Raw genomic sequence first — 26703 nt, forward strand, 5'->3', positions numbered from 1 at the left:
GCCTCTGATGACGTCATAATATGCAAATTAGACGAGTATATTTACACCCCACATGAACTTTCGGTCATGCCCAACATTTTTCTAATTTACAGTAGATCTCTTATCTTTAAGCCCTTTCAAGCCACAAGCTTTTGAAATCTTGATGTCAAAATCCAGCATTTTTCTCAAAAATCCCTGGCGCCTAAAGGGTTAATACATTATTGCACTTATCAATTCATTGTTAGACTATGCATTTTAAATTTGGTTATAATTATTTATGACATGTCATGATATAATGTATTACAATGCACATAATGAATAATTATAATGCAGGTATACCCTTTAATAGCCCATTATAATGCATTATACATATAGGCTGTAAGTAAAGTGTTACCCAAGTCTATAAGTCTTTCAGTATCTCTGCCTCAGGTATAAACTCATTGCAAAAAGTATTTGATAATTGCAAGGTTTACAAAAATATAAGGTTTCACCGTGACCACCCACTTGAGAGTAGAAGCCTCATCCTGTTATTATGTACATGCCACACATGCTTTCAGATCTGGAGAACTGCAGTTGTAGGACTGGATAAACTCAACTGTGTGAAGCATTGATGACAGACAGACAGGAAGAAAGCAATGCGAGTGTACTTCAGATACATAAAAGAGTACCTCGGGACACAGAAACATACTATTTAATATGTATTTAGTGGTGGTTTATGAACGCAAACTAAGTGCAGATTCAGACATGCATTTGAGGTTAGTAGACCAAGACTGAATGTGAGAAGACGTTTAATGTATGGCTGGTTTGTGGTATTTGCTAAATTATATAACAAGAACATACATATGTGACCCTGGACGACAAAACCAGTCAAAAGGGTCAATTTTTTGGAAATTGAGATTTATACATCATCTGAAAGCTAAATAAATAAGCTTTCCATTGATGTATGGTTTGGATCGGACAATATTTGGCCAAAATACAACTATTTGAAAATCTGGAATGTGAGGGTGAAAAAAAAAAAAAAAAAAATCAAAGTATTGAGAAAATCGCCTTTAAAGTTGTCCAAATAAAGTCCTTAGTAATGCATATTACTAATCGAAAATTAAGTTTTGATATATTTACGGAAATTTACAAAATATCTTCCTTCATGGAACATGATGACCCCTTTAAATAATTTTAATATGAATTAGTTCTTCATATTGTCGTTTTGGTTTTGTTTGATACAAGTATATTTGCATAATTTTTTATAAAAAATTATTAAAATAAATTTTTTTTTTTTGAAATTTGAAATAATATATTTCAATTTGGTGGTACAAAATGAATACAAATGTATTTTGTATTTTTAATACAAATGTTTATTGCATTATTTCTAATAAACAATACAATATAATATTTTTAGTGTCAAATGATTAATCGCGATTAATTGCATCCAAAATAAAAGATTTTGTTTACATAATATGAGTGTGTACTGTGTATGTTTATTATGTATATATAAATACAAACACATGCATGTGTTTATTTAAGAAAAATGTTGTTTATATATATATATACACACATATATATATATTGTGTAAACAAAAACGTTTATTTTGGATGCGATTAATCACGATTAATCATTTGACAGCACTGAATATTTTAAATTAATTTGTTCTTTATGTTAATGTTTTAGTGGTTTAATACAAAGAATATAAATACTGAAGAAGAAAAAAACTTTAAACATCCATGAAAAACTATCACATAGTCACGACATGTCTAGAATTCTTACCAGAAGTAGTTGCAGTTTGTTATAAAGTTACCAACCACTTGGCAAGTAAATTTTTTTCTCCATTGTATATACTTTCCAACGTCTATTTTTTAATGAATATACTACACATGTCCTGTGATGTTTCTGAATGCTATTTTCTTGTTTGTTTACAGTACTGATTTTACTTATAGTTTGCACAGAAGAACAGATTATCAGAAGTCATTTGTGTATTTGATCCACCGAATGAATTCATTTCATTTTGTTGTTTTCTTCTCTCAGGATTTACGGGTGAAGCTGGAGCATGAGCGAGAGAAACGGTGAGTTGGAACGTTCTCATTATTTCTGCAGCTCTCTGTCCTGTCCCTGATCTCATTCCTCTCGTCTTATCCTGGCTCTCATTACGCCATTTCTAAGATCTCTCGACACGGGGGAGAACAGAAAATATGCCAAGCTGCCCAAAAGAACCGGAACGTTCCTTTAAAAGTATTTTGATATTTAGACACGGCATTTCACACACATTTTGGTACAGTTTGGCAGACGGAGACAGAGGAAAGAGGAGGTTAAGCCGAGTGTTTGAGCTCAATGGCACACCCAATATTAATTTTCAATGTCCTGTAGGTCATCCATACTCCCACACACAGAACATGTCATTTTTCCCTTCTCAAGACTGCCAAATGCCAACACGTGAGTCTTTGCAAAGTATATCCATATGTGTTTTCAGCAAACTTGTACTCCGGTATTTTCCCTCATATCAAGCCAGTGTTTCTGCATAGGAATAATGTATGACATTGACAAAGCTTTGTTTACAGGAAGAAAGTGAATCCATGTTATTGTCAGTCAGTACCACGAAGCCCTGTTGCGTCACACTTTGCTCTTAAAGATTCCCAGAGGTCCGCCGTGTGTGTGAAATGCCTCGCTGGGTTATGTCACAGGAAGTTGGCGCAGCATTTGAGGTGACAGGCAGCTGGGTGTGCTGCTTTCGTAGCTCTGCTTGGCTGCTGTGGCACAAAATCTTTGTGTTTAACTCTCTTCTGTTCTGCTTCGGCTTTAAGCAGAGATGTATGAGGAAGAGGTGATGGACCACTAGTGGATAAATCAATGGAAGTAATTGGGTGGCTATAGAAAACGACATCCCACCTTCAATCAGAATAGCCATTCTCCTTCATGTCACGTCGTTTTGCTCTAGAAAAAAAATTAGATATATTAGATATTAGATATAGACTCCCAGATATATTAAATATAAAGGCATACATATTTACACATTTTCATGTCTACAGACCCATTCATACTCATAAAAACATATTCTAAAATAAAACGTTTGACTTTTGTTTGTCCACCTATTGTTAGAATATTATTAAAACATTTTCTATTCAATACAAATTTATTTGTATTGCATTTTTCACAATAAATATCATTCCAGACTCGCACAAAGAGCTAAATGCTTGCAAATACATTCTGGTTGCTCTTGTATTCAAAGCAATTTTTTTTATTTGTTATTGTTAAAATGTTTATTTTTTTTCTCTCAAGTTTTCCGTAAACCCCCAGCATGGCCCCCCTTACTTGCCTTAAATGGACTTTGTTTTTTAAGGAAGCTTGACATCTTGGCATTTCCTTAACTGGCCAGGGCTCTGTATATATCCCTTCTCTCCTGCACCGTTTTTCTTCACTAAGAGCAAAAATTAAAATGAGGGACAAATTAGTATTAAAATCTGCCTGTATATTATTGTTTGAGTAAACCGTGTTATCAGTGAATCTTAATAAACCAGCCTGGCCAGATGGTGGGACTTCCATCCACTCTCATGAATATGCATAACAAGTTTTTTTTTCCACTGTGAAAATTGCATTGTGCACTGGTTTATATACACGCAGCTTAAAAAATGGTGTTTAATAAGAAAGTCTGCTATGTTCAAAAGTTTTTTTTTTTAATTAATAGTTTTATTTAAGAAGGATGCATTCAATTGCCCGAAAGTCAAATAAATTATTTTCTTTTTAAATTCATATTCATCAAAAAGCCTGAAAAAAAAAATCAGTTTCCACAAAAATATTAAGCAACACGCTTGTTTTCAACATTGATGATATTAAGAAATGTTTCTTGAGCAGCAAATCAGCACATTATAATGATTTCTGAAGGATCATTTGACTTTGAAGACTGGAGTAATGGCTAGTGAAAATTCAGCTTTGCATCACAGGAATAAATTATATTTTGAAATATGTTAAGATAAAAAAATGACTACTTTAAGGTGCAATACTATCTACAATACAAAACTACAATGTTATTGTTTTTACCACGCCAAACTTTTTAACAAACAGCAAAGTCTATTCAATCTATTTCCACAACAACATAGTAATATCACTGTTTTTTTGCTAGTGCCATTAAAGTTGTTTTCATTGCGTTACATCAGAAAGTCGTAAAATGTAACTGGCATTAAACTTGTATGCGTATAACTCACAGCACACATTATAAATCAACACACTTGCGCCCACAGTAATAAAAACCTCATCAGAACAGGCATTAGTTAACAGACCAGCCTAGTTGGACACACTCAAAACCGTCTTCCTCTGGCAGCGACTGCAACACCGAGACAGGAAGGAGGAGAGCTTGCCATGCCAAGAGATGTGATGTGGCCAAACCGAGGCGCTTATCTGTGCACGCCGAGGAAGGAAAATCATCTCGTACTCTACATCCTCCATTTCTCCAGTCTTCCGCTATGATTTTCTTCCATCACTATCTCAATGATCGGCCAGTGTAAACAGAGCCATCGCTCAAAACCCAACAAGCAGCTTCATCAGAAGATCTGACAGCTAAACGGCATCCAGCTGATCTCAGATCAGCATAAAAAGCTTGATTTCACCCATGACAGATGTCCCAGTTGTTGTTGTTTCCCATAAACGTCTTTAGATGAGAACCAATCAGCTGTCATTAAGTTGGAGATGCAAAAACCACTAATTGTTAAAGTCAAAATTCGTTTGTTAAAGAGAACAGTTCCTCAAAAGTAGTTGATATGAAGTGTTGTTGTTTTTTTTTTTAATGAATTTTATTCACCATGCAAGGACGAAATAAATTTATCAAAATGACAGTATGGCAGTAAAGTAAAAAAAAAAAAAAATGACATAGGCTACATGACAGTAAAGACTTTTACTTTGTTACAGAAGATTTCTCTTTCAAAAGCTGTTCTTTTGAACTTTATTTTCATCAAAGAAAAATGAAAAACAAAAAAATGAAAACTGTTTTCAACACTGTTGAATAATGTAAGAATAATAAATGATTCTTGAGCAGCAACTCAGCATATTAGAATGATTTCTGAAGGATCATTTGTAAACTTGTATTTAAAAACCATTAATGGCTAAATTCACAGATTGTTTATTAAAGTTAAAGATGAAGGTTCTTCCAAAGCTTTGTTTTAACAAATTAAGGTAACAATTTATAATAAGGTTCCATTTGTTAACTTACATTACTTACATAATTCAATGAAACATACTTCTAAAACATTTAATCTTAATTACTATATTATAAACTATATTTACTAATACATTATTAAAATCAAAAGTTTTATCTGTTGCTATTATTTACTAACAAAGAACAGTTGCATTTTTATTAACTAAAATTAACAAATATTAATAAATACTGTAACACATGTAAAGCTCATTGTTCATTAGTGTTAGTTAATGCATTAACTTATGGGACCTTATAGTGAAGTGTTACCAAAATTAATATTTTTACACAGCAAAGATGCATTGAATTGGTCAAAAGTCATAGTACCGCTGTCAAAAAATATTTATATATCAAATAAATGCTCTTCTTTCTATTCTTGTGAACTTTGATACAGAAAAATCACATGATAATGCTTCATCAAAAGTAATAGATATGAATTGCTGTGTGTGTCTGGCAAAATTTGGCTGGTGTGCTAAACTTTGGAGGAGGAGGGGAAAACATGCTTCCTGCTACTTCCAGCGCTGCTCCACTTTTTTTTCCTCTTTCCTCTCAGGAAGCGCTCCATCTGCCTTTCTGTGTGTTGTGATGTGGGCCTCGGTGTTGAAACAGTGGTCCGCTCTGCTTGATTAGGCCAAACACACACTCATGCACATTCAAACTCATCATGCTTGCCTTGCATTATAATCAAGCATGCACACAAACCAATTTACACTCTCAGTTCCTTTTTCTCTCGCCCCACATGTTGACACACACTCTAAACATAGTCACGCACGTTAAATAAGCAGAGACACAGCGTTTATGGTCTGTCCCATGCATGACTACACCATAAATGGCTGTAGAAGTATTGAATCGCACACATCAGCGGTGACGCCTTTCCGTATGCTGATTAATAATTCTGCAACGTCAGATCACTTTCCACTCATGTTCAACTGACCTGTCCTTCATCACCTCTGTTGCTATGGCAACGACCCCAAATGTCAGGATGTGCCCCATGATTGGAATGGTGCCATCATGCACGTCCACAGTACCATGTTTACATACTGCTTACGTATGGACAGTGTAACTAAAAGAAAGGAATGTCCGTTGTACTTTAAATTTGCAGGTGCCTTAAAGTTGTTTTGGTTTGACCAGACTTTTTCTTCTCTTGCTCTAGAATCATTCCGTTCCAAAGGCCGCTGAAGTTCAAGGATCTGCTTCAGAAGGTGACAGAGGCCTTCGGTCAGCAAATGGACCTATACTACACTGATAAAGAGGTGGTGTATTGATCCTAGTAGCTTATTATATTTTTTCGTAGTGATAGGTCAATAGATATGAGCCAGAACGATTAATCAGCCCATATTCGGTCATTTTGGTATTACCTGCATCAGCCAATAATTGTGCCTGTTGAGTTTGTTAACAAAAATGGTAGTTTGTTTCACTTCCCAAATTCACTGATTTCACAGTGAATAATGCAGGTAAAAAGTTGTAAATAAGTAATTATTTACATGCTGTCATTAAAGCAAAAATGGGATTTGTTTTATATACACTACTGTTCAAAAGTTTGGGGTCAGTAAGATTATTTTATTTAGTAATTTATAAATATTTTTTTATTTAGTATTAATTTAAGAAGTAAATTCTTTTTTCAGCTAGGATGCATTAAATTGATCAAAGTGTCAGTAAGAACATTAATGATGTTACAAAAGATTTCTATTTCAAATATATGTTGTCATCAAAGAATTCAGAAAAACTGCATCAATGCTTTCACAAAAATACTAAGCAGCACAACAGTTTTTAACATTTACAATGAGAAATATTTCTTGAGCACCAACTCGGCATATTAGAATGATTTCTAAAAAAATCATGTGATGCTGAAAACTCAAACTAAAGGACATTTTTAAAAATTGAAACAGAAAACAAATGTTTCAGATTGTAATAATACTTCACAATGTTACCATTTTTACTATATTTTTATCAAAAAAATGCAGACTTGGTGAGCAGAAGAGACTTTGAAACATTAATAAATCCTACCGACCCCAAACCTTTGAATGGTAATGTAATGAAAATGATTAAATTATAAAAGAATGCAAAATGGGTACAGGTTTCACACTTTTGCACCCCACTTTATATCAATTTTATACTTGCCCCCTGACCTTTATCTCAGTATATCAGCTTTTGACACTACATATCAATTACTCTTCAGTTACTTGTGTTTAGTATTTATACTTTGCAGTAAGGATCTCTGCATTTTATTAATGACATGTCTGGTCTTAGATGTTGGTGGCTCTGAAGTGTCAGGAGGATTTGGACCGAGCAGTTCAGGGATTGAGCTCCAGCTCTGGAATGAACAACCTACTGAGAGTGATTCTGAAAACACCTCCCAACAACCAAGTGAGTCCAAGCCAAAACAAAGCAAAGCGACCCAAACCAAAGCCAAAACCAAAACAACACCTAAACCCAAACGGAAACCCTAACCTGTACATGAACTAGTTCTCAGACCACAAGTTTACAACACACATCCTTTACTCTTAAGACCTTTGTATTATTCAGGTAAAATAAAGAATGCTACATTTTGTTACATTTAATTTTTAAAAAATTAATTATAATATTTGTTATACATTTTGTTTATAAGTTATTAATTGTATTATTATAATAAATATGAAAAAATATTTTAAATATGTATTTTTGGGAAAAACTAAAATATTCTGTATGAAAGAAAAACCTTAATTAAGGATATATTCTCTCTTAATGTCTTATATAATTTTGCCTCTGATGCTGTTTTAAGGTTGCGTAGATGTTTTTATTGAAAAACGAACTATGTATTTTTTAATTTTAGCAGAATTCGTTATATATGTCCACCTCTCCACAGTTCCTTCAGGTGAGCGGCCAAGACAAGCAGAGCGAGATGAGGTCATCCAGGTCCCTGGGAGATCTCAAAGCCTCGGTTCTCAAAGGCTCTGAACGAGTGCGCAAACACTTAGGATGATTTCTGGCGGATTATGTTGCATGAAAATCTTACCAACCGCTGAACAGGATGAACTTACTTGAACAGGAAGTAGTCCCCCCCATCGTGTAATGCATCGTGTTTCCTTCTGGAGCATCAGTGAATGTTTGAAAATTTTTTAATAGTTGTGTTTGAGTCCCTCAATTGTCCCCAGTGGGAAAAGATGGATCTCAAAATCATACAGTCACTGCTGGAAAGGGTTCAAATATGCAAAAGATCTAGGATGATTTCTGCTTGACTTCTTTTTGTTTCTGGCATCCTGCACTCTGTTATTAGTTGCTGTGGAAGTATTACTATCCCAGACTTTTTTTTTTGCATCAGACTGTGTGATGTGTCATGCTAACCTCACACCGTCTGTCTGCAGGATCTCTGAACACGGGCCGCACCTCACCCCCTCCGGGCAGCGTACCAGAAGAACAACAGCAGATCGCTCGGCAGGGGTCCTACACCAGCATCCACAGTGAAGGAGAGTTCATCCCAGAAACGCTCGACTCCAATGTAAGCCTTGGTTTGGAGCTGTAGATTACAGCTGTGATTAAAGTTACATCAAGACTTTTCACAATGTGCTTTCACACATTCCACATATTTTTAAATAGACACTTTTAACACTTTAAGCAATGATTCACACTTATACACTGATTTTAACCCTGGACTATGAGTGTTGGTAGCAATATTATTAGCTTAAAGGGTTAGTTTACCCAGAAAAGAAAATTCTGTCATTGATTACTCACCCTCATGTCGTTCCAAACCCATAAGACATGTTCATCTTCGGAACAAAAAGTAAGATATTTTTGATGAAATCTGAGAGCTTTCTGACCCTCCATAGAGAGCAATGCAACTGAAATGTTCTCAGACCCAGAAATGTAGTAAGGACATGTAAGTCCATGTGACATCAGTGGTCCAACCGTAATTTTACAAAGCTACGAGAATACCTTTTGTGTGCAAAGAAAACAAAAATATCGACTTTATTCAACAATTCTTCTCCAAGTGACCATCTTCCGCCATTATCGAGAGTGCCATGATGCATCAGTTGACTGGATAGTTTAGATACAGCAGATTTAGAGCTAATTAATATTACCTCAGTTTTACCAGTTAAATTTAAAGTAATTTGCCTCCAGCCAAAGATTGAGTTCCTTGATGCAAGCTGTTAATGTAGGGGGAGGAAACACTGAAGTGGAAGGTGTGCTTAAATAAATCTGAATGTCATCAGCATAACAGTGGAAGTTAAACCCATATTGTTTGATTAATTTCCAATTGATTACATATAAGTAGTGAAACGAAGAGGGCCCAAGACAGAACCTTGAGGTACGCCAGAACTGATGGATTTTGTGGATGATTTGTGTTTCTGGTATATAACAAATGTATTATAATAATTTAATTTAATAATTGTTAACAAAGTGTGAAAAGTCCAATGAAAATAAACAATAATGACTTTTTAAGGTCTCTCATGTTCTTTTGCCCTGTACTTTGACTTGTATAAAGTGTACAAGATGTCACTGTTCTGTGTAACTGTGCTCTTTATAACAGTCTGGGGAAAAGGAAGCTCTGACATATTATGGGCATTGGTTCATGGAAAATCTTACGTCAGTTTTCAGGTTAAGATGCACAAACCATAATGAAAAATGTAATGCAATAAAATTGTCATTTATTTTTTGTCTGTAGATTATGGAGCCATTTGGGAGTGCGAATGGGTCACTTTCCAGCAGCTGTCAGTCACTGGACCAAGCACTGGACAGGTGGGCCAAACACCTCTATATTATGAACTTGTGTGTGTATTGGGATGAACAAGACTACATTTTTTAAAAGACCAGCCTACTAATTGGAGTTTAAGAAAGCCTGGTATTTACATTTAGCAGATGCTTTTATCCAAAGTGACTTACAAATGAGGCACATCACAAGCAATTTTTCATACAAGAGCCAGCAATACTTGCAATACTGCAATGGCACGTTTCAAAAACAGTTAGAGGGTGCACAGCAGATTGAAACAGAAATGGGATGTTTTTAAAGTTGAATTTTTATTAACTTGAAACAACTTAAAAACAATGCACAAACGGTCAGAACCATGATGTCTGTCTTTGAACATACAGCTATAGTGATGGCAGGTTTTATACTTTTTTTATTTTGAATTTAGATTTAATTTTTTATTTATTTTCAACTTATTTTGTTGAACTGTATGTTTATTTTAGGGATGCACGGTATCGGGCCCGATACTGAGCTCCTGTACTCGTACTTGTACTCGTCCATTATCAAGATGAATATGTTCTGACACAGTTTAACTCTGAGTGCTTGTCATATTTTATTACCATTTTCTAAACTATAGCGAATAAACTGTGATAATGTGAGAAATGTTGAAGGTGTCTGAATAAATTTTGGTTTGACTGTATCTATTTGATAAATGAAGTCAACCAACTAACAATATACATAATCTTTTGGTTTCTGTACCCAATATTTAAAAAATGTACAAATGCAATAAAATATTGGTATCGGTACTCGGTATCGGCAAGTACCAAAAATAAAAGTATCGGTATCGGGCGAGTACTAGAAAAAGTGGTATCAGTGCATCCCTAGTTTATTTCATTTGTCTTTTCCTGTTTTCTCTTTTTTGAAGTTTTTGAATAAATAATAACTAAAACTATTAATAAAATTATCTGAATCATTCTTTGAAATAAAGCTGAAATAAAATAAAAGACGAATATTAAATGAAAAACCTAAATTAAAAAAAAAAATGTAATGTTGCCTTGGCAACTACCGGTAATTGAGATATAATAAGCTGAAATACTAAAATGACTAAAATAAATAAATAAATAAAGCTATAAAATAAAAATTTGTAATGAAAACTGAAAACATGAAAATAAAAGTATATGAAAAGAAACAGTATAATAGTATATAAATTATACTAAAACAATTTTGCTGCAAAAATTAGTGTGTAAACTGATAACATTTAAACATTTGGTTTTACATTTCTAGTGTTTTCTGATGCCATTATTGAAATAATGTTATGACATTTTGTAAAAAAAAAAAAATGTTTTAAAAATGTTTTTAATACTAAACAAAAATTAATTATTGGGCTTTTTAAAATTTCTGTTTAGTTTATTGGAGTCATATTTTATTTGTTTTAGTATTGGTTTTTCCAAATTTCATTTATTTTATTCTTATTCTTATTTTTTTTTAAGTTTTCAGTATTTAGCCACTAAAATATCAAAAATAGTCTCACTGATTGACTAGCTGTTGGGCATTGTTTTAAAAACAGCAGAAATACAGTCACATTACTAAAATGTCGTTTAGTATCGTCACTACTTGTAGTTAGATGAAATCAAACTAAAAATGCCTTATTTATAGTTGTCACTGCATTTAAATGGAAGAATGTTTTTGGACGATGGAAGAATGTTTTTTTAATGATTCAACAATTACTCACTTCACCTTTAAAGTGTATATTATAATAATTACGGGTAGGGATATCTGATAAGCGTACCAGCTGCCCAGAGAGGAAATGGAATCAGGTCGTCACAGAGGCCAACCAGGAAGCCCTTGATGTCACTATGGTGACAGCTTACTTATCAGGACGCCTGAATTCCAGTGCTATCGCTCGCCGCCTCTGCTCAGCTCAGAGAGAGAGAACGAATGAGACTGAAAGAGAGGAAGATGGAGAGAGAGTGGGTTGATCTCACCAATCTATTCTGCTCTCTGTTTCCTGTGTGCTATTGTTATAAAAAGAGTTGGTCAATAATGCAGTGTGAAACAAAAAACGGGAAAAAAAGAGTGAGAATGAAAGACAGGAAAGTGAGAAAGAGCGAGAGAGAGAGAGGGAAAGAGAAAGGAAAGCCATGCTACCTGCACGAGCCTTATCTGGCTTTTAGCCCTCAGAACAATGGCAGGAAACAAGTGCATGGAAATTTTTCCCCTCATACGGGTGTGTGTGTGCCCATTATCCGGGATCTCGCCAATCCCCCCGCTCCGTACCGACAGGGATAACGGGGTCGGGGCAATAACAATCACTTTATGTCTCTCTGCACATTAACTCATGACTTTTTTGTTATTGCCATTGCCTGTAAGAGTTCAAAAAGTTTTTTTTTTTTTTTTTTTTTAAGTAAATGGCTCCTGCAAGGTGAGCCGAAATCTTAATGTCAACATTAAAATCAAAATCGTTCCTAATTACTTTTTTAATTAAACTAATTTACTCTGGAGGTTTCTCTGTGAATGTTATTCCTGCAATATTTCATAAAAATATACCAAGTTGCTCCACCTCTTAACACTAGAACCGCCAGAGGTCGCTGTATACCTAAAAGCGCCAGCGGGTAAATTTTACCCACGCACATGACAGCTGTTTTTGAATGGCTAAAGAACATATTATTTCACTGTATTATGCTACTGTCTTCACAAAGAAGTGTCTAGAGTCATGAAATTATTATGTCTAGTCATCAACTATATTTTTGTCCTGTTGTTTTATGTTCAAGGCTTTTTTATGCAGGCTACACTAGTCACTTTTCATAACGGTCAATATTAAGCTAAACAAGCCTGCACTGACAACGAGAATTAGAAGGAAGTAAATACATATTTAGGTGGTGTAACAGGCTATTATAATACAATGTAATTAATCAATATATTAAGATACCTATGTTATTTAAATTACTAAAATAGCCTATAGACAATAATGAGCAATAATAGGCCTAATTCACCACATTGCATAGGATGATGCCATGACAAATTCAATCTTCACCTAATTAATGATTAATTTGTTTAGTTATATCATTTATAATTTGAATTATACAAGAAGAACACCAATAAACTTCGGGTAATAAAAAAAAAAAGGTTTTATTCATTACATCAGATCGGATTTTTTCTTCTTCAGGAAACAGGCAGACAAGAATAAATAGCAACACAGAAGCGAACAATAAACAATAGAAATGACAAAACAAAAATTAAATAATCCAAATTTTGAACAATTATGAGTAACTTTAGGATAAAACGTCTAAATATGATATATTGATCGCCGTCAAATGCTGAGCCGACAGGACGCTTTACTTATCTCCCCACCATCAGACTCTCCATCGCTCATTTATGAAACTAATAACCGCTAATTCAGTGAGTGAAAGGCGTTGCCTAGCAATGTACTATGTTAAAACATAAGCGGCACGAAAATGACAGCGCAAACATACAGGCATTATATAGCGGGTACATTGGTAAATTTGACCCGCGCTGGCGCTTATAGGTATAAATGCCCCGTTTTTTGATCTGGTTTTATCTGAATAGTTTTTAACAACAGGGGATTGTAAATCACACAATTTTAGTAAAAGTCAGTGACTGGGAGACTTGAATGTTTTATTAAAAATCTTTTATGTACATTTTAAAAACAGCCACTGGTAAAATTTACCCTGTGGCGGTTCTAGTGTTAAATGACTTTATAATTGTGCTGACATCATCAAGTCCTCTTATTAGACCCCACCCCTTTAAAAGGATAAAATCAAGTCTTGCTTGTCATTTCAGTCTTGTTGATTATCCCGTTTTAACACTGAAATGCATATTATTCAAATAAACAAGTTTGCGATTTGCTGATTTATGTTGACTTTAAGCACACATCTTGATTGGCAGAGGCAAGATCAGTGTCATTTTTTACATCATCCTCGAGTGCTAGAGCTTCTTTGTTTTGTGAATCAATGCCAGCTACAGCTCACATTGATTTAAACAAAAAATAACCTTTGCTGTCTTAACTACCCACAGCTGAGCGAGTGATGGCAGATTGGATTTAGTCATTTGTTTGCCTGGAAAATATGATTAATCTGTTTCTGAATCTGTTTTCTGCATAACTGAGGCATCACTGAGAACTTTAATGCTATGCAAATGCAGTTGAGTTAAATACCAAATGAAATGCCATTTTTAAAAAAGTCAGAATTTGGGAGAGCGAAAATATAGATTAATTCTGAAGCTTTTATCGTTTATCATATACTGTTGTTCAAAAGTTAAGGGTCAGTAATGTTTTTTAAAAGAAGTCTTGTTAAGCTCGTCAAGGCTGCTCATTGCTCTTCTTTTAAAAAAGCCTCTAACACTAGCTTTCTCTATTCTATCTATTTTTTTCTTTTTATTTATTATATCACTAACAAAAAAAGCCTTGCTACATGTACTGCGTTAGGCTATGCATATTATTACACACTTGCATAATAATATGCAAGTGTGCTTCCATTGTCCTCATTTGTGAGTCGCTTTGGAAAAAAGAGTCTGCTAAGTGACTAAATGTAATGTAAATGTAAATAAAAAAAAAAAATAAAAAAAAAAATCTTACTGACACCAAGTATAATGTGTAGAGTATAACGTGTTTTTTTAAAAATTCTAAACCAAAGCCATGGAGCATGACATCGTATGCTGTTGCTTATATATGTTCTTGGGTCTGAAATATTTTCACATACTAAAAATCTAGTGTAATCTCCACATAAAAGCAAAATTGCTTATAAAGTGAAAAGATGGTGGCCTACATGTCCACATACTTTTTGGAGTCACTACATTTGACTGACACAACGCTTTCGTTGTGCTATTCAAAAGTTTACAAAACCCCGATGAATGGTCAGACGTTAGTATGTCGGGTCAGATATCAGGTAAAGAAAATCTCAGGTCCCCATCCTCAGGTGGCAGGCGGTCACATTGGCTCGACGGGGACTGTGCAGTGCAGGAATGTAGGCCAGGCAGACGGTGCGGCCCAACCTCACCACTGCACACAGGGGAGTAACAAGCAAAAATAACCTCCTTCTCTCCTTGTGTTTCCACAGCCCGCCATTCTCCCAGAACAACCGGGACAACAATTACCTGAACCTCAACTATGAATACAAAGGTGAGGTGGACATGAGCAATGAATATGGATTTCTATCAGAGCTGTGGGCTTGTATTTATGGTCTCTGCTCCATTATACAGCTGGTTCTCTATGACAGGGGCAAAGGTGCTTCCTTTGAGCTGTCGACTGTGGTCACTCTGTGTTGCTAATGGGGCGTCACGTCAAAACAAGACTCTACATTTGCAGTCCTGTTGAATGTGGCTGTGATTGTACCTCTGTTCCCAAACATAGTGAGCTGCTTTGATGTTACTGCCTAGATAGGCAGCTGTCTTCTAAGGGAGCATCCTAACAGAAATGGAGCCTCATTAGTGACTGATTTGGTGTCCTGTACAGGACCTTGTTTTTGAAGCGCATGGGAGATTTGAGTCAAAATTTGTATTTTAATTTGATTTATTTTTATTAATATTTTCTGTACAATTAAAGATATTTATAAAAGTATACTATTATAAATACCTTTAATTGAACAGAAAATATTAGAATAATATTAGAATAATAATATAGAAAATAGTATATTAAAATGCTATAATAGCATTTTAATTAAATAGTATATATCTATATTTTTTAATTATAAAACAATTAACTTCATCCCATTTTTTGTAGATTTTTTTTGTCTTTGCAAAGGATTAAATTTTTTCGGGAATCAAAGTTTCATTAAATATAAGGTTGTTTTTAAAGACTGTCTTAAAGTTCTATTTACTATATCTTATTATTTTTAATACTAATATTATATATCTAATTGGCAATTTATTTTGAGCATAAATTGAGCAAAATGTAATTTAAAAAAATGTGTATATATATGCATGCACACTACTGGTCAAAAGTTTAGAATAATATTTTTTTAATGTTTCAAAAAAAATTTTTTTGCATTTATGCTGCATTTATTTCATCAAAATACAGTGGAAATAGTAGTAATATTGTAAAATATTATTACAATGTAAAATATTTGTTTTCATTACATTTATCTTGCTTTAAGGACATTTAGATATTTAAACTAAAAATAAGACAATATATTGATTTAGAAATAGATTTTTTTATATTATATATCTCTTTTGCAATTTTTTAGCATAAATTGAGCAAAATTTAATAATAAAAACATATATATACTTGCACACTACTGGTCAAAAGTTTGGAATAATATATTTTTTAATGTTTCTAAAAAAAATTATTTTGCATTTATGCTACATTTATTTGATCAAAAATACAGTGAAAATAGTAATATTGTGAAATGTTATTACAATTTAAAATATTTGTTTTCATTACATTTATCTTGGTTCAATGATACTTAAATATTTATACTTCAAAATAAGACAAAAATATTGCTTAAGAAAATTATTATTTTTTTCAGTCTAAAAAAGTCTGTCTTCGTAGGCAGTTCACAGAGTTATAGACCTGTATCGATGGGGAGTGAATGAGATTTTCTCTCTCCTTTTTCCCTTTCATTCCTTTTCTTCTGCTGTGCTGAGAGATTGAAAGTTACTGGAGTGGTTAAACAAGGAGATTTTCTCTCATGTCCTTCCCTGGTTAGTATTCTCTGTCTCTCCTTTGCTCTGTCACTCTCGCTCTCTCCAGCTCTCACGCTCATGCCCAGCTCTCCCTCTGTTGTTTTTCCTCTTGAGCGGCGATCAAATAGAGCAGGCCTGCCTGATAATGAGATAGTAATCTTCCCTAACAGAGGGAGGCCAGTCACACACATATGCACAAAAACACTTTTCACAGAAACTTTCCCTTTTACGCACAAACCATTTATATCTCAGTCTGTTAGAGAATAAAAAGAGCTCTGTGATATTGACAATGTGCGTGTCTTTCCATTGAAGGCCAAGCACACTCATACATGCATTCAGATCCCCAACACTGAGGATTTCTCCATAGAGAGCAGGCCATTTTTTTTCCTCTGGTCTTGTGAGGAGATTTTTCCTCTCTGCGCTCTACTTCTAAACAGAGCAAATCACTGGGTGTCCCTGGGAGACGGGCTGCAAACAGCACATGGGGAGGCAGTCGAGTCGCTCAACAGCTGCTTTCAATTGCATGCGGCATCAGAATGCAGCACTCGTGTTTTAAGCAAGTTGCCTGCTTGTGTTTACGCACAGCCACTTACTCTGTCCTGCTCATTCTTTCCCCTCCTGTTCTTTGTGTCCTTCACTTTCTTTCTTGCGTTCAAATCTTTTTTTCAGTCTCTTTATTTAGAGGACAAATGGGTGAATCACAATGCCTGCATTATATTATTGGAGGAACATTGCTTTTTTTGACATTATTTTCATGGCAGTTAATAACTTTTTTGTCAATTCATTTTTTTTTTTTTACAGTTTAAAATATTAAAAGAAAGAATGTATTATTATTACTTGTAATGGATTTACTCAAAACAAACCCTCTAGCATGACACCATATCACAGTGCTTATATTTAATGCATGTCTCAAAATAATTTAGCAAAATAATTTTTCATGACAATTAAACATTTTTTTTGCCAGATTCCATGTAATTTTATGGGGGTAAAACGACTGTAATACATAATACAGAAATCATTCTGTCTGGGCAGATTTTTTTATATTAGTACTAAAAAATTAATGTACTTATTAAATTAGTACTTATTATATATTATTATTCATATTTTATATATATATATATATATATATATATATATATATATTTATTTATTTATAATGTGTGTGTGTGTGTGTTAGTAATCTATTATAATGCAAAAAATCTCTTTCTTATTACTGAAATTATATATTGGAATGAAATCTATAAAATATACCGGGGAAATTTCCTTTTTTTTCTTTGTGAGATTTATCCAAATGTATTATTTTATGTAATTAATTAAGATTTTGCATTACAGTAATGCAAATAAGATTTTTTTTGCATTACAATAAACTACTAAGAATCGCTTATATATACATTGGACATTTCCTTAGTTTTTGTGAGATTCAGCCAAATTGAACCATTTTCACATAAGCTGGACATGAAATTCAGTCTCATAGCCATATGTTCTGTAGTGCAGTAGACAGCTCAGTTGTTTATAATGGGAGTGTTCTAGTTTTGTCGCTTTGAATGAATGAAGTGTCATGTGGTAAAGAGCTCCTCACTACAGCAGGCCCTGCTTATCTGATTTCATGAGGTTTCCCTCACAGTTTATTCAAGTGACTGCACGCACAAAGTCACGTATCTTAATATCAAATGCTCTAATCAGTTTCATTATCAATATTTGCTTATTATTTGCAATATATTGCTTATTTGCAATATTTGCATCTAACTGGTTTGTATGTAACTGCTCCACCTGCAGGGCGTCAAGGGAAACACGGGACCTTCCCACGCCAGTTCCACATGTCCAGTCGCAGTAAAGACTATGGTGACGGTAAGCTGTCCTTTACCAGAACAACTGTGCTATTTATAACTATAGAAAACAGCTACTGTGTGTATGTCATTAATTATTTTAAAATTATTTATGAACTTTATTATTTACGTTTTTTTTTATTTGAGACTTGATTTAAACTGAGAGCTTACATGTAAATCAAGTTGAATAACCAAAGTTCATGATGCTGAAAAGAGTTATAATCTATTGTTGTTATTGCTTTGTATATTATTTTTAAATAAATCATTGAATCTAAAAATAAATAAATAATATAATGTATAATTTATAATGTAATTATAATATATATATATATTTAGTTATTTATTGTTATTATTAATTCTGAAACTTTCTGAAAACGCAATGAGAGTTAGTAGTTTCTGTCTGAGTTTGATGAATTTATTCTAAACAAATGGTATCACATATGTTTTGTTTCTCTTTTATAATTACACCATTATTTTTTCACAAAGTAACGATGCAAGTCTGCATGAAAACTGGTGTCAAGAGCAAAAACTTCAGTCTGGTATTTGGAGCCTCTCCTCAATTCTCAGAGCGCCTAATTAGTAAATTAATTCTTTGGTTAACATTTAGCGGATGCTTTCTTATCCAAAGCAAGTCACAATTCGCTAATTGCATTCACCGTCCCTCTGGATTGTGTTAGCGTGGAGGGCATCGCTCAATGGCACAGAAAAGGACTGTGTTCTTGCTGATTCTCCTACTTGGAATCAAACATGCGTTTGCAGCCTACATCCATAAATTGTCTGCCACAACCAAAATACAAAACCCATTTTCATCTAGAAGGCTAGTTTATGATGATTTGATGCTGTTACACAGGTGCTGATATTTTCAACAGGGATATTACAAATTCCTTACATTATATGCAGTGCTGGAGGCAGATAAAGATGTGCATATGGTCAACATGATTTGAGTTTCCCCAGAACTCGAGAAATGTATTAAAGATTTAGTGTGTGTGTGTTTTATTTGTGTTTCCCCTGATGGGGCACACTGACTGTTGCAAAACACTGTACTGAGAGGAGCTTCCTGCCTTGTGGAAAGGTTGATGGAGGAAGTGAGAGACAAAGGAAAAGAAGAGCGTGAGAGAGAGAATTAGGGAATGGGAGGAAGAGGAATATAAAGATGTTTGGACATGTTGATTGCATGTGCCTTAAAGCATGAAGAGATGATTCAGAACATCTGAATTCTGCAAAGATTTAATTAGTTTATAGGGAATGTTATTTGTGCATTTGGTAGATGCTTTTACCAAAGCAGATTTGAGTGTTTTTAAGGTAACAATATATCATGTGTGTTCCTGGGAGTCAAACCTATGATCTAGATGTTGTTAGTGCCATTCTATAAAAATGAAAAAAGAAAAAAAAAACTTGAAAACTAAATGTGCACAAATGTATATTAAAAGTGGGAAAACTGGAAATATCAAGCAAATTTAAAATTGTGATTTAAAAAAATAAAAATGAACACAATTTTATATATAACTTATTAATACAACTTAGATATAACTTTTTAATACAACTTTTAAAAACTCAGTATACAGTAATAAAAAAAAACGGGGAAAGTCTCCAAAAAGATCATGGAAATGTATTGGTCAAAACTCTAAAGGTGTATTTGTATTTTGTATCATGTGTAAACTCAGTATACAGTAATAAAAAAAAACGGGGAAAGTCTCCAAAAAGATCATGGAAATTTATTGGTCAAAACTCTAAAGGTGTATTTGTATTTTGTATCATGTGCGCCTAAAATATGTGTTTGTATGCAGGTCGAAGGACCTTCCCTCGAAGCTTTATGCCTCAAGAGAACCTGTTTCAGCTGGTCCCATCCAGCCGTACACGCAGCTATAATGGAGAAAGCACCATGCTGTACAGTGGAGATCTGCACTCCATCAGCTGGACTGAGAAAAACAGCCAACGCAACACTCCTAAATGTAAGAGCACATACATGCATACACATGAGGACACTTATGCAGACCATTAGAAAAGAAAACGTTATAAAGCACATTTACACACTTGCCTTCAGACCAGAAGTGTCTGGTTGTAGCGTAACCATGAACAACTCTGAATCTGTAGCACCATAGCAAAATAAATCATATTTAACCTGAGTTGTCAATGTGAGTTTGATGTGTATATTGAATGTAGCATGAGAAAAAAAAAAGACTGTAAAGCAAAATAATGACAAAAACTTTCTATTGAATTGTCCTTGCAGGCTGCATGCAAAAAAATAACATGATCAGTTAAATCCACAAGCAAGTGACTCTCATGAACTGTTCTGTTTAGGGAATCAGAAGTATACAGCTTGACCAGTGTAGTCTGATTCACAAGCCAATGACTCTTATGAGCTGTTGTCTTTAAGGCATCAAAGGCATACAGCTCAACCAGTGTAGTCTGATTCACAAGCAAATTACTCTCATGAACTGTTGTCTTTAGGGAATCAGAAGCGTTTAGCTCAACCAGTGTAGTCTGATTCACAAGCAAATGACTCTCATGAACTGTTGTCTTTAGGGAATCAGAAGTGTTTAGCTCAACCAGTGTAGTCTGATTCACAAGCAAATGACTCTCATGAACTTTTGTCTTTAGGGAATCAGAAGCGTTCAGCTTGACCAGTGTAGTCTGATTCACAAGCAAATGACTCTCATGAACTGTTGTCTTTAGGGAATCAGAAGCATTCAGCTCGACCAATGTAGTTTGATTCACAAGCAAATGACTCTCATGAACTGTAGTCTTTAAGGAATCAGAAGTGTTCAGCTCGACCAGTGTAGTCTGATTCACAAGCAAATGACTCTCATGAACTGTTGTCTTTAGGGAATCAGAAGCGTTCAGCTCGACCAATGTAGTCTGATTCACAAGCAAATGACTCTCATTAACTTTTGTCTTTAAGGCATCAAAGGCATTCAGCTCAACCAGTGTAGCCTGATTCACAAGTAAATGACTCTCATGAACTGTTGTTTTTAGGGAATCAGAAGCGTTCAGCTTGACCAATGTAGTCTGATTCACAAGCAAATGACTCTCATGAACTGTTGTATTTAGGAAATCAGAAGAAGCTTACAGCTCGTTCAGTGTAGTCTAATTCAGAAGCAAGTAACTCATATGAACTGTTCTCTTTAGGGAATCAGAAGTATACAGCTCGACCAGTGTAGTCCGTTTGCGGAAACAAATGACTCTTATAAGCCAGTTCATTTCATGACTAGATCTAAAGGATTTGAATTTCCTTTGAGTTAACCGTTTGAATCAGTCTTAAACACTGTCCTGTATAACTTACAGCAGTAGTGACAAGAAATTGGTTGAACTTAAGAATGTGCAAGCGAAATGGACATTTTAACTGAAACATATTTAAATAAATTGGAATCTTATAAATTAGAATTTAATCAAATCAGAGAATCTGTAACTAATCTCTTTCAGTTAGCTTTAGTCATAGAGAAAGAAACTATAATTATATACACATTGTTACCATTCGATTTTGTTCATACTTCCCGCCTCTATTAGAGATGATGAATAAACCCAGCTCTGCGTGGTTTGTGCTGTGCTCTTGTGTGTTTGAGCTCTGCAGTCTGCAAACAGGTTCTTTAATCAGCTCCATTTCCTCAGAGGAATCCAGGACAGGCGCCTGAGTTTGACTTATGAACATGGATGCTTGTCTCTACTGTCTGCCTGCGGGTTCTTTCCCCCCAATGCCTCCATAAACTATTCAGATAGCTTCATGTCAAATGTCATTATAGGAGCACTAAGCTGATTAAAATGATCGTAAATGCTGACGCAAAAGTGTCCATCATAGAATAAGTGGGAAGTGAGTCGGAGAGATGCGTAAATCTTGGCTGGTGACTGGTATTTCTCAGACTTGGGTGTAGTTTAACTGCATCCAGACTTGAAGTTCTTCTATCTATGATTAGATCCATACAGCATGTTTATAGAGCAATAGCAGCAGACACAGATTGTATTATTATGTGTGTGGCTCATGATAGCAATCAGTCATGAGAGAACCATAAAAAAGAGATTCAGATATTGCCAAACACAAGATGTTGTATTAGTGTTAGAAAAAAAACACGCCCTGAAGGATTTGCTTCAGTTCGACGCGGCCTTGATTTAAAGAAGTAATATTCAGGTGTTTAATATTTAGTCTTTAATAACTTGCAGCGGCTGCCAATAGTTCACTGTCTGCCTCTCTGTTCATTTAAATCCTAGTTTATTGCCTGAAAGGGGAACAGTTGCAAATCAATCTGAAAGTGTAAATCTGTATAGTAATACAGTTGCGGTTTGACTCGGGAGTCGTCAGCGAGTCTGTGTGAGTGATTTGGTCTGGTTTAAGTTACAGTCTGCGGTTTGCTGGTGAGGTTAACTTGGTTTGTTTCTTCTTACCCTCCTCAGCCCCAAGGGCTCCTGTAAACTGGCGTCAGGGGAAACTGCTCGGTCGGGGAGCGTTCGGAGAGGTCTACCTCTGCTATGATGTTGACACGGGACGCGAGCTGGCGGCCAAGCAGGTGCCCTTTGACCCTGACTGTCAGGAGACCAGCAAGGTAAGTGTGAAGTGGACTCAGATGATGACAGTATTTATTAGGGCTGGGTTTTGACACAAATTTCACAATTCGATTCGATTCTCATTCACAAGCTTGCGATTAGATTCGATTCAATAACGATTATTTTGGATACATATCAGGTACAGTACATGCCAAATTTTCTCAAGGAAAAAAAAAATCTCTCAACTAATGCTGTAAAATGTAAATGAGAGTCAGTTGGTACTACGTTACTATAATATTGAAGGTTAAAATTTACTGATTTGTAGGCTAATATACACTAACCCTTTAATGAAGTTTTAAAATGAGAATCGATTAAAATCGAGATATCTATATTTTTACCCAGCCCTAGTATTTATGCTCTGTAGAGATGTTGTGCTTACTTGTCTCTTGTCTGTCTCCACAGGAAGTGAATGCACTGGAGTGTGAGATCCAGCTCTTGAAGAATCTGTGTCACGACCGTATCGTGCAGTACTACGGCTGCTTGCGTGATCCGGTGCAGAAAAAGCTGTCCATCTTTGTGGAATTCATGCCCGGGGTGTGTATACTGTTATGTTTGTGTTTGCTCTGTGTTGATGCAGCTCATTGGAGGTATTTGGAGATCACACACATTAGATTCAGCCCCTTAGTGTCTATTATTATTTTGTTATTTTCAGTTTCAGTTAATGTAGACTTCATGCATACTGTGGAATGAATAAGAAAACAGTCTTTGGGTAAATTCACCATACTACTACTTTTGCGTGACTATTTTAGTACAAAAATATGTTTCTTATTTACTGTCCATTGACAATCTTTATGAACAAGTTACTCTTATGAACCGGTTCATTTTAGTGAATCAAAACAAATAGCCTGTCCAGTGTAGCTCGATCCACGAACAAATGACTCTAAGAAACCGGTTCTTTTTAGTGAATCAAGACATACAGCATGACCAGAGTAGCCTGGTTCATAAACAAAAGACTTGTATGAAACAGATGCTTTTGGTGAATCAAAACATAAAGCACATCCAGTGTACCCCAATTCAAGAACAAATGACTTGTATGAACCGGTTCTTTTTAGTGAATCAAAACATGAACAGTATAGCCTGCCTGATTAATAAACAAATGACTCTTATAAACCAGTTCCTTTTAGTAAATCAGAACATGCAGCAAGACAAGTGTATTTTGATTCATGAAAAATGATTCGTATGAACCAGTTCGTTTTACTGAATCAAAACATACAACAAGACTAGTGTATCTTGATTCAAGAACAAATAATTCTTATGAACTAGTTCCTTTTAATGATTCATACATGCAGCAAGACTGGTGTATCCTAATTCATTAATAAATGACTCTTATGAACCAGTTTATTTTAGTGAATCAAAACATACAACAAGACTAGTGAATCTTGATTCAAGAACAAATGATTCTTATGAAATAGTTCCTTTTAATGAGTCATACATACAGCAAGACTGGTGTATCCTAATTCATTAATAAATGACTCTTATGAACCAGTTCATTTAAGTGTATCAAAACATACAGCAAGAACAGTGTAGCCTGATTACTAAACAAATGACTCTTATGAACCAGTTCATTTTAGTGAATCAAAACATACAACAAGACTAGTGTATCTTGATTCAAGAACAAATTATTCTTATGAACTAGTTCCTTTTAATGATTCATACATGCAGCAAGACTGGTGTATCCTAATTCATTAATAAATGACTCTTATGAACCAGCTCATTTTAGTGAATCAAAACATATAACAAGACTAGTGAATCTTAATTCAAGAACAAATGATTCTTATGAACTAGTTCCTTTTAATGAGTCATACATACAGCAAGACTAGTGTATCCTAATTCATTAATAAATTACTCTTATGAACCTGTTCTTTTTAGTAAATCTAAATATACTGCACAGATAGTGTATCCTGATTTACACACAAATGACTCTTGTGAACTGGTTCTTCTAAGTGAATCAGAACATACAGTGTGACCAGTTTACCCTGATTCTTGAGACAACTCTTATGAGCCGATTCTTGTAATGAAAAGATGAGTTACTGGTTTGAATCCATTTGAACTACGAATTTTCTTTTATATGTAAGCAAAATCGACAAATGAATCAGTTTCAAATCAAATTGAATTGAAATTGGAATTTAAACAAAACAACTGAATCCGAATCAAATTGAATCAGGAAATGTGTATTGATACCCTGTCTTATTTACTTCACCAAATCAGGTTCTAAAAAACATGGATAGCGTATGTGGAAAAAAACAACAACAACAACAACAACTGTTACTGGCCACATTTTCAGTGTCTCTTTGTGTTTTAAGAAAATGACATTGTTAAACTTACAATGAATCTGCGCTTTCCAAATAATGAGCAAACCCACTCCAAAATGTCACTGGCTCGTGAATGTATCCACAGTGTTCTTTGTCAGCACAACCGCACGGCTTTACAAGTTCATTTTCTCGGCAAATGGGTGTCTTAACGAGCGTCAGACGTGGTCTGTCCCATCCATCAGCTCCATTTTAATATGCACAGACTCGCGGTGTCTTAGTCACATATTGTCTGGTAAAGGGGAATGTTTCACCAAGGTCCCTGGCAGACAGATGCATCGCTTCTCAGAGCCAGAGCCACCAGCCTCTGAACAGCACTGCTGCATCCTGATAAGAGCAGAGGTGAAGGGAACAGACAAAGAGAGAACAAGTTTGAATGAGTAGGATGTGGAATAGGGTTACGTGAGGGGAGAAATATATTGCATAATGAGGGATCAGAAGATCGCTAGAGCCTGTAGGAGTGTATTACAGTAGGATTACATATGCGGTACACATTGTTTCGTTTTAATAACTTGAAAAGGACATTGTGATACTTCATAATAAAAAATTACTGCTTTGAAGGAGCTCTGCAAATGTATTATTGCTTGGAAGGCATTGTGGTTTCTCTCATTGTAGTTTGCGTCACAGGTGTTTCATGATGTTGTCCTTTGAGGAGACATTGTTTCTTCGGCGAAGGGGTGTAAACAGGAAAGCTGAGGAAATATGAACTTTGCTTGGGCCAGTGTTTCAAAGAAACACAGTCACATGTGAGAAACGTTTGGCACTATGATCTGTTTTTCCAGAAAGTTAAAAAAAAGTTCAGTGTTCTGACGAACCATACACTTCCAGCTCCACTTTTGTGAACACATCTGAGTGTGACTTCCTGACACACTGCAAATAATATAATATAATATAATGCTGTGAAAAAGTATATGCATTAGTGTGGTCAAATGATTAATCGCGATTAATTGCATCCAAAATAAAAGTGTTTGTTTACATTATATATATATATATATATATATATATACGCGTGCTGTGTGTATTTATTATGCATATATAAATACACACACATGCATGTATATATTTCAGAAAAATATGTTATGTAAGGAATAATTGACTCCGGGCCGTTGAATTATTAGAAAAATAATGCACACTCGAGGTTGCACGTTACACCTCGGGTGTGCATTATTTTTCTGTACTATATACTGTCTTTTTACGCGTTGCGTTGCATTGCACTGCGCCGCGCCGCGTAAACATAAAACCCTGTCTGCATTTGTGATCAGAGAAATGACAAACAACAAGTGCTACTCTACACTGCCCAAAACTCGCGTTTGAATCATCAGTGGCAAATCCTTTAAATGAAAACGTACTTACGTGAATCAGAAGTGCCGGCATTTTAGTCTAACGTTACTCTCCCAGGATCAGTAAACAGTCCTCCATAAAATGTGCTGCACACATCTGGATATTTGGGTTAAACTGTTCTGGAACAGTGTTGTAAATACAACTTAACCACTGATTTGTAGTCGTGTCCTCTTTTGGAAGACCAAACAAAGTAGTTTCGCTTTCAAAACGAAAAACACAGCGGCCTAGCATGAGCG

The 26703-nt window shown here is 34.8% G+C and overlaps 1 protein-coding gene across 1 annotated transcript in view; it reads left to right on the plus strand.

Annotated features, from left to right (window-relative positions):
* The window catches only part of LOC107741004 (mitogen-activated protein kinase kinase kinase 3-like), a 60736-nt gene that overhangs the window by 27901 nt on the left and 6132 nt on the right, over positions 1-26703 (plus strand). The window contains exons 5-15 of the mRNA XM_016553579.1: positions 2000-2037; positions 6307-6406; positions 7404-7520; positions 7999-8106; positions 8491-8631; positions 9796-9869; positions 14892-14953; positions 18232-18303; positions 20069-20233; positions 22668-22816; positions 23220-23351. Coding sequence (XP_016409065.1) covers positions 2000-2037; positions 6307-6406; positions 7404-7520; positions 7999-8106; positions 8491-8631; positions 9796-9869; positions 14892-14953; positions 18232-18303; positions 20069-20233; positions 22668-22816; positions 23220-23351 — 1158 coding nt within the window. The remainder of the gene's footprint in view (positions 1-1999; positions 2038-6306; positions 6407-7403; positions 7521-7998; positions 8107-8490; positions 8632-9795; positions 9870-14891; positions 14954-18231; positions 18304-20068; positions 20234-22667; positions 22817-23219; positions 23352-26703) is intronic.

This window comes from Sinocyclocheilus rhinocerous, unplaced genomic scaffold, assembly GCF_001515625.1.
Source record: "Sinocyclocheilus rhinocerous isolate Xijiao unplaced genomic scaffold, SAMN03320098_v1.1 scaffold2000, whole genome shotgun sequence".
NCBI lineage: Eukaryota > Metazoa > Chordata > Actinopteri > Cypriniformes > Cyprinidae > Sinocyclocheilus > Sinocyclocheilus rhinocerous.